The 9,285-nt window shown below is 45.0% G+C and overlaps 1 protein-coding gene across 1 annotated transcript in view; it reads left to right on the forward strand.

Annotated features, from left to right (window-relative positions):
* Positions 1–9,068, forward strand: part of XKR6 (XK related 6) — a 125,642-nt gene extending 116,574 nt beyond the window's left edge. The window contains exon 3 of the mRNA XM_032185497.1: positions 7,667–9,068. Coding sequence (XP_032041388.1) covers positions 7,667–8,631 — 965 coding nt within the window. The 3' untranslated portion in view covers positions 8,632–9,068. The remainder of the gene's footprint in view (positions 1–7,666) is intronic.
* The last annotated feature ends 217 nt before the right edge of the window (positions 9,069–9,285 follow it).

The raw sequence follows: 9,285 nt of genomic DNA on the forward strand, positions 1-9,285 counted from the left end.
GTTCCTCAAGTCAGTGTTTAGGTGAAGACTTGGGGGGAAACTAAAAAGGGATCCAACGTTTCTGGGGTCAGTGAGGACATTTGAAGTCATCTAAATTATGTGAAAAGAAAAGGTTTTAGGAAGCATTCACACTTCAGGACATGAACCAGCTGTTAACTGGCAGGGTTTGGAAGGCAGCTCTTCATGTGAGCAAGTTATTCTGAAGTTGTCTTGGTATGGACTTTCTTCCTGTCGCATTACAAGGTTCAGGAATGTAGATGTTCATCTGATGTAAAATGGGAAAGCAGCCAGTGGAAAAACCAGTGTTCAAGTCACATCTCTTCCCAATGTCCAGCTCTGTTTTCTCATTCCTGGTCACTCCAGCTCTGTGTAGAGTACAGAGGTAACGTGGCAGTCCTGTGTCCAAAGGCAGACCCCAGTGTGGTGTCCAACTGCCGTGACAGATGGAAGCCAGATCTGCCTCAATATGGGTCCATACCTATATGGGGTCCATCCCCCAAGAGCAAACTGCACCAGCACGGGTCCCCCACGGGTGGCAGCTCCCTTCAGACCCCCTGCTCCTGCAGGGGCTCTCCATGGGCTGCAGCCTCCTCCAGGCCACATCCACCTGCTCCACCGGGGGTTCCTCCACGGGCTGCAGCGTGGAGATCTGCTCCATGTGGGACCCATGTGTGCAGGGGGACAGCCTGCTCCACCAGGGGCCTCTCCACAGGCCACAGGGGACCTGCTGCTGCGTGCCAGCAGCAGGTAACTTTTGGAGTCAGCTGGAGCTGGCCCTTATCTAATATGGGGCAGCTCCTGGGTTCTTCTCACAGAGGCCACCCTGCTACCAAACCCTTGGCACATAAACCCAATTATACCGGTCAAGGAAGTGTTTTGAAATTCTATGAGGAAAATGAATCCAAAACAGTCTTTTTTCAGTATTTATTTTCTGGTAATGACCCATATTTTTCCATGGAGAAAGTGAAAAACAAAGAGGAAGAATGAGGGAAGAAAACAAAAATCATTGCTTCCCCTAAAAGGGGAATGGAAAAAAAGAAAAAAGAAAAAAAGAAAAAAAGAAAAAAAGAAAAAAGAAAAAAGAAAAAAGATCAAGCATCAGACTAAACAGAAACAAATAAAAATTTGCATCTGGGGTCTGATTCTGACCTCTTTTATTCTGGTGCAAATAAAATATTAAAAAGTAAGGGAGAGCAACTCTTAAGCAATGTTGTTACATGAGCAGAATCTGGCTCAATCTCTTTTGTTCAGAAATGCATGCATCAAAACAAAAACCTGTTCCTAGATTCATGCTGAGCTTGAGGAAGGGATGTGCCACCCAAAGGGGAAAACACGATAACAGGGCTCTCAGCACGGAGCCTGAGCAGCCAGTGAGTGATGGGGAGGAACTGAGATGTAGCACTCAGCGTTAAGCAAGTGCTACCTTCACACAGGGGTTGATGGAAGGGTTCATGTCATGCTGAATACTTTCTGTACTTGCTATCCAGCTCACCAGAAAGAAATGTTGGTATATTCCCATTTTTTAAGAGAGTCTTCAGGAGAACTGATGTCAGAAAAGAAATAGAGCACCATTTAAGCATCGTTTTCAGCTTTAAAGGGACAGGTACCACAGTAAATACTTGGGAATATGCTATGGTAAGTGCATTCAGATTACTTACAGCAAATAACCTGCAGCTGGATTCATTATGGAAACTGTACATGCCCCTAGTGAAAAACCTCTCGCTTCAGTAAAACAGTGCTGTGAGTAAGGGAAAAATGGATATATTGTTTTTTTGTTGTTTGTTTGTTTGTTTGTTTGTATGTGATTTGTCTACAGCTTGTATTAGAGTAGCTGTAAAGCCATTGTAAAGCCAGGTAATTGCATAGTGTTAACAATCCAGGTTGTCTGTTTTGGCTTTCCATGCACTGTTTTTGTTCCTGCATGTGCATGGACTTTGAAAACAGGAACGGCAATTTAAGGGGAGTCATTGGTCTGAGTCTCTCATGGATGTATATTTTTCAGAGAGCTTCATTACATTTCTGAGGTGACCTTTTCTTTTTCTGGGCCATCTGTAGGAACTAAAACCTAAAATTCAGCCTGCCTTTGTGAGCTTCAGTGAGGCTCCAGGACCTTTCTTTGTATTCAGAATCATTCATGCTCCTCTTCCCGGGTATCAGATCTCTACCAGCATTATACTCTAGTCCACTCATGTTTTCATGATCCCAAGCAATGGTTCTTGTTTCCTTTCCTCAGAGACTCTATTTCTTGGTCCAACACTTCTCTCAGAAAATTTAGTGTTTTATAAAGATGTCTTATTTCCTGCTGCTTTCTCATTTCTTTTCAACATTTATTGTTGTTCAATCTCCATGCTGCTTGTGTTAAACAGTCCACTCAGGACTGTTCATTAAGTCCCCCTGAGAAAGGCAGAATTACTAAGGCAAGAATCATAGCTTCATAGATTCATAGATTCATATAATGGTTTGGGTTGGAAGGGATCTTTAAGATCACCCAGTTCCACCCCCCTGCCATGGGCAGGGATGCCACCCACTAGATCAGGTTGCCTGGGACCTCATCCAGCCTAGTCTTGAGCACCTCAAGGGATGGGGCATCCACAGCTTCTCTGGGCAACCTGCTCCAGTGCCTCACCACCCTCTGAGTGACTAATTTCCTCCTAACATCAAATCTAAATCTCCTTTCTTTTACTTTAAAACCATTCCCCCTTGTCCTGTGATTATCTGCCTGAGTAGAAGTCAGCATCACAGCAGTTCAAGATGATGGGTGAGTTCCAGATTCAGACAGCTTAACAAAGGTGTCACTGATGGAGGTGCCTCCATGTGATGGGGGTATCCAAGCTCCCCTTGTGATCAATGGAGATGTAGGCAATATAGCCTCAAGGTCTAGACACTGACCTTTTATTCATACAGCTCTGGCTCCACTGGCTGTAATAAATAAGGAACCACTTTGGTTGGCTTTCATCATAGAATATCCCAAGTTGGAAGGGACTTACAAGGACCATTGTGTCCAGCTCCTGGTTCCACACAGGACCACCCAAAAGTCAGACCCTGTGTCTGAGAGCATTGTCCAAACACTTCTTGAACTCCAGCATGGTCGGTGCCATGACCACTGCCCTGGGGAGCCTGTCCCAGTGCCCGACCACCTCTGGGTGCAGAACCTTTCCCTCACCCCCAGCCTGACCCTGCCTTGTCCCAGCTCCATGCCGTCCCCTCGGGTCCTGTCGCTGTCCCCAGAGAGCAGAGCTCAGCGCCTGCCCCTCCGCTCCCCTTGTGAGGGAGCTGCAGGCCGCCATGAGGCCTCCCCTTGGCCTGCTCTGCTCTGGGCTGAACAAACCAAGGCACCTCAGCTGCTCCTCACACGCCTTCCCCTCCAGACCCTTCACTACCTTCATAGCCCTCCTTTGGACATTCTCCAATAGTTTTATCTTATACTGTGGTACCCAAAACTGCACAGGGTACTCAAAGTGAGAGGCATACCCTGAGCGCCCTGCCTCACTCCTGCTTCCAGCCCCCAAATGTTACTGCTTTCTGTATGCACATTTGTCATATCAGCTTTGTCATACCAGGGGGGTCTTGAATAACTAAGAGCATCTGAAATTATGCTTGAATCCTGTCTGTGATGGTTGCATGTAGCCCTAATTCTCCACTGACTAAAGTAAGAGACATCACTCAGGCATGGACACCTCAAGATGCGTCTCTAGAGTAGGAGATGAATCCTGTCTGAAATGCCGTGGCAAGGTGCACTGTGATGTGAAGGAGATGTATTCCCTCCTTTAGCATGGATTTTATATGAGATCTTGAGTAAATACTTCAAATCTTCGTGCTTAATCTGTCAGGTGGGGATGTTTTACAGCTTTACCTCACTCTGCTGAATGTAGGATAGGAGATGTCTCACCATAAGGACTTTGGGGCATGTTACTAAAGGGATCCGGGGAACTAATTCTTGTGATGTGTCATTCAAGGCACATGGGCTTGACTCCTCAAGGGTGCTGACTACAAGCTTGTGAGTCACTTACTGCTCCCTAACAGGTGGTAGCAGGAGTTCAAGGACTGTTGTATGGCCTGGTACAGAGGGGTTAAAGATAACAACAGCTTGTGCCACCCTGAATTGTTATGGGCAGATGTAGCCATAGGGCTTCCAGCTGCATGGTAGGTGATGTCCTGGCCCACACAGGCTCAGCAGACCATTGCAGGTATTTTCTACACCCAAGACTAAGAACAGAGTGGGTGGAGTGGGAGTGGGCTTTTTTGTAATGACTTCAGTTTCAAACCAACCCCAACCTTGATTTGATAAACAAAGTTTGGAAGGGAGTTGAAGCCCACTCGTGCTTAGATGAAGGTGCGTCAGTTACCATGTGCAAAAATAAAAATAAAAAATTATTTCCCATGTGATCCAACTTTCCAGGACTTTTTGTTCCAGTTATAATTGGAGAGATCTCTATAGCTGTTCTGAAATAAGGCCTGGGAGAAGTGGAACAGTAAGGAGCAGTTTAAGCCAGAGTACATGAAAACTGTACATGGTGTGAAGAATTTAGAGGCTAGAAGCAACAGGGAAAGATGCAAATGAGAAACTAATGGCCAACATGACAAAAGCCAAAGTATGCTTTGTCATTTAGGTCTGTGTGAAACATCCAGGAAATAATTTCTGTGGCAACTCTGTGAGCAGTACTGGAGAAATCTTCATATTGCTCCATGGTTCCGGTTGATGTCCACCTACTGATTGTACTGACACCCAGTCCAAAACTGCATTCAACACAGAGCCATGAATTTTTAAACAATGGCAGGAATATGTCAAAATGTCTAGAGATACTTCACACACACACACAGACCTGAGCGCAAACGAAGAGGCAACAAACTGTTTTGTAAGGGTAAGACTCATCCCACCTGACTGCTGGCGTTCACAAGTCCCCACACTTCCCTGTCAAGGGATGGAGGCAGACACTTCGGGAGCATGAGTCAACCCCCCTGTCCCACACATGGATCTTAGGACAGGGTGAATCACTTTCTGGGGGTGTCTGACTCTCTCTGTCAGCTCGAGTTGATGTTCAGATGACTAGCAGCAGGCATGGTACCATGCAATGTGAGTGACTCAACACACGTACCCTCAGCCAGCTCTGTGCAAATTACAGTAAAGACTGTGATTAGTGTAGGCTTCTGCACTGAAAGCATTACAGTGGGAAAAGCCTTTATGTGTATACTGGGTTTTTGTTTCTGATGTATTTTATTCCTCTCTCTGTGCTAGAATAAATGAACCCAACAGAAATATTTTTAAGCCAGAGTGACACATCTGTCTCTTGTGGGTTGGCGCTGCTTGAGTTTCAGTATACAGGTACATCTAATGCTGTACATGTTTCTAGTATAACAGCACTAAAATAAGCCAATACATGATTCTTTTTCTTTTCTGTTAATCAGGGGAAGTTTTTAAATGGAATAGGTAGAAGGTATTCCTGCAAGTGATACTTAGCATAGTGGGAATTACCTTAAAAATTTGTGACATTGCGCAGGCCTCAAAAACTGTGAATCACATCCATTAAAATTATAAGGTACTTTTAAAAAGCAGGTAGGCGAAAAATAAACCTAATCTAAATTTATTTAGGGCTAAGGCTATACACTTTTCAGAAGTTTTCATCCATCCCCACAAGTCCTATATGCACACGTTTCTTATCCACAGTTGTAGGCCAGCTGTGGTTTTCCTCCGGTTGCTGCCCTAAAGCTTCCCTCTTTGATAAGGCCACTGATCCAAGGCCTGGATTGTGTTTTGCGTTTTCAAATTCTGAAATGCTAATGTAGTTGTGTCAGCCCAACGCCAAAATATTCAAAGACAGACTTGAGAGCTGGTGGAAAGCCATGGTTTTGGTGGGCCTTTGGAGGATTCCAGTGTGGGGCTGAGATGGAGGCCTGATGCCCTTCCCGGTCACCTTGTCCAGCACCAGTCCTCCAGACTGAGCCAGGCTAGAGGGATGGAAATCTAACCCCACCATGCTGTGGGGTGGGCTCCTCAAAGAGAAGAAGATAAAGCCTCAGAAGTGGCGTCTAAAGAGCTAGCAGATCTATTTCCTGTCGCCATGGGAGCCAGGCCCTTGTGGGCAGAGGTAAAAGTGAGAAGGAAACAGGAGAAGGAATTTAAGCTGTTCAAACATTTTAGCCTTTTAACCCTGAGTAGCTGCAGCAAGCTGTTGCTTGGATTTTCTTAAAGGAAAATAGAGCTGGAGCTATTTGCCAGTCTGTTACGCATCAGAGATGGAGGGGCGTTTGTTTCTGTTTGTTTTGCTTGAGACCATTCATGTTTTTCCTTTAGATTTTATAGGTGATGCTCCCAGAGAAATCTTTGGCAAACCCCCAATCAAACTAGGACTACCAAATTATTTTGCTTCTCAGACATGTGTCTTAGTCCATCATCTGTTTCCTCACCAGCAGAGCAGTTGTCCAGTGAACTGCAGTGGGAGCAAAGGAATGTGATGCCAGTTGCCCTTTTCTTTTTTTTTTTTTTTTTGAGGAATTTGTCTATTAATTTTTATTATGATGGTTTGCTCAATGAGTTGTTCAATTTACCCTTGCAATAATCAATGTTAATGTATTTTAAAAAGATTATCACAGTCCTGGAGTGTGATGGGGCACTATTTTATCCATTGAAACAAATAAATAGTTTGCGTTGGTTGTAATGGGAGATAAGATCCGTCCTCTTTGGAATATTATCGTGTGGCTGCCTCATGCCGGGGTGCAGGGCCATGAGTCAGGAACGAAGCGAGACCCCAGCATAGGCAATGTCCTCACTGGTGAGATCGGTCCTACAAGGTCCAAGAGCACTGGGCAGAGCCAGGTGCTGGTAACAGGTCCATTAGCAATCCCAGGCAGGGCAAGGGGATGGAATAGGTCCAAGATTCCTCCAGGAGGTCCTACCAGGAGTAGAGAAGTAGATAGGGTTGTAGACATGACTTCAGTGTTGGTCCCAGGTTCATTCTGGAGACCGGGCTGGAGACAAGCTACCCACAGGTAGCTTGTAGATGGTCTTCCATCTATCCTGAAAACAGGGCAGGGGAGGGATCATGTCCTGTGTTTTGGGACCATTTGGGGGATACCAAGGAGTCTTGGTGGCATCTAGATATCCCTCTACATGTGACCACAGGATGATAACAAAACTGAACAACTGCCTATTTTTCCCAAGGGTGAATGCAAACAGGGATTCCTGATCAAGGCAGAATCAAGTAAAGTCAATGTGAATGCAGCTGGTATGAAAGTATTTTAGACTAAAGAAGACATAAAGGTAATACAGTTGCCCTGCTTTTCCAATGGCGTGCTCCAAGAGCCTTTTCTACAGAAAGAGACCTTCATACTGGGTCTGCAACCTTTAGGTGGAATCTGAATTTAAAATTCTCAAATCAGGATGAGGACAGAGGCAGTTTCCAGCAGGAAGAGAAGATCTGGGGTGGGGTGGTGGAGCCCAGTGCTCGTGAATATATTGTGCTGAGTCAGAGAACTCATGAATGCAGCATCGATTACAATTCCCACACTGATATTTCTGTATTTCTCTCCTCCAGACTGTAAGGACTACCTGACGTGTGTTGAACCTTTGGGCTACTGAGCCTGCCCCAGATGCAATAATGTAGTGAGCAGATGATGTTTTCAACCAATCCTCCTGTCTAACTCAGTGGATCTGTGTGTCTTCCGGCAGGTGTGTCCTCTGTGGCCTCCCTGATGTCCCTGGCTTGGGTGCTAGCCTCCTATCACAAGCTTCTTCGGGACTCTAGGGACGACAAGAAGAGTATGAGCTACAGAGGGGCCCTCATCCATCTCTTCTGGCGCCTCTTCACCATCTCATCCCGAGTTATTTCTTTTGCTCTCTTTGCTTCCATCTTCCAGCTCTACTTTGGGATCTTTGTAGTGGTCCATTGGTGTGCCATGGCTTTCTGGATCATCCATGGTGGGACAGATTTCTGCATGTCTAAGTGGGAGGAGATCCTCTTCAACATGGTGGTAGGGATTGTGTACATTTTCTGCTGGTTTAATGTCAAGGAAGGGCGGACTCGATACAGAATGTTTGCGTATTACACGGTAGTCCTGACGGAGAACGCTGCCTTGACGCTCCTTTGGTATTTTTACAGAGATCCTGACACTACTGACTCATATGCCGTGCCAGCACTGTGTTGTGTCTTTCTTAGCTTTGCTGCTGGGATAGCTTTGATGCTGTTATATTATGGTGTGCTGCATCCCATGGGGCCAAGAGCTAAGATCTTTGCCAGCTCCTGTTGCGCCGAGCTGCTCTGGGGCATTCCTTTGCCCCCTGATGTTGAGCCCATGGCACCCCAAACCCCTGGGTACCGGGGGGCCCAGGCTACGCCCACCAGAGCGGTCACGGAGCAACAGGAGGAACTCACAGCTGACACTTGCTTGCCCGTTTTCCAGGTGAGAGCAATGGTACCATCTACTCCATCTGGGCGACCCTACCCCCCCGAGGGGCCTCTCATTAAGATTGACATCCCGAGAAAGAGATATCCTGCATGGGATGCTCATTTTGTAGACAGGAGGTTAAGAAGAACTATCAACATCCTCCAGTATGTCACCCCCACAGCTGTAGGTATTAGGTATAGAGATGGACCTCTCTTATATGAGTTGCTACAATATGAATCTTCACTTTAAAGCTCCTTAAAGCAAAAGTAAAAGAGGGGACCTTATTTTTGTTTACGGTAAACACAGATCATGAAACAAACACAAACCTTCAGATAAGCTTTCTTTCTGGTTGCTGTATGTATAAAAAAAAAAAGATATTCTCTATGTTTTGTAAGTAAAAACAAAAAGAAAAACTTTTCTTTTGTTTTTTACACACAAGAAACAGTATTTCAACTTCCACACCTAGGATTCACAGGTGGAGAAGGAGGCATCTCCACATCAGTTTTATACCGTACACCAAGTGTAGAACATTATTTATGGGATTGGTGCTGATTGAAAAATAAAAAAACAAACAAACAAACCTACAACTGCCTTATGCCCTTAGGTGCTGAGTTTCATTAAGTACTGTCACCTTTCTCATGCAAAACTCTTTGATGATTATATGCCAGGAAAAAGAAAAAAAAAAACACACAACTGAAATACAAACCTTAAAATTAAAAATAATAACAATAACAATAATAAAAAAGAGAGAAATGTTTGAAAAAATATCACATTGATCTTATTGGATTTAGCATTAAAAAAAAAAAATGCCTAAAGATAAGAAAGCAAAGCTACCCCCAATGGAGTTTGATTTTTCAAAAGGCTGAAAGACAATATCAGGTCTGTAACTCTGTCTGGCTGTGC

This window comes from Aythya fuligula, chromosome 3 (genome assembly GCF_009819795.1).
Source record: "Aythya fuligula isolate bAytFul2 chromosome 3, bAytFul2.pri, whole genome shotgun sequence".
In the NCBI taxonomy this organism is placed as follows: domain Eukaryota; kingdom Metazoa; phylum Chordata; class Aves; order Anseriformes; family Anatidae; genus Aythya; species Aythya fuligula.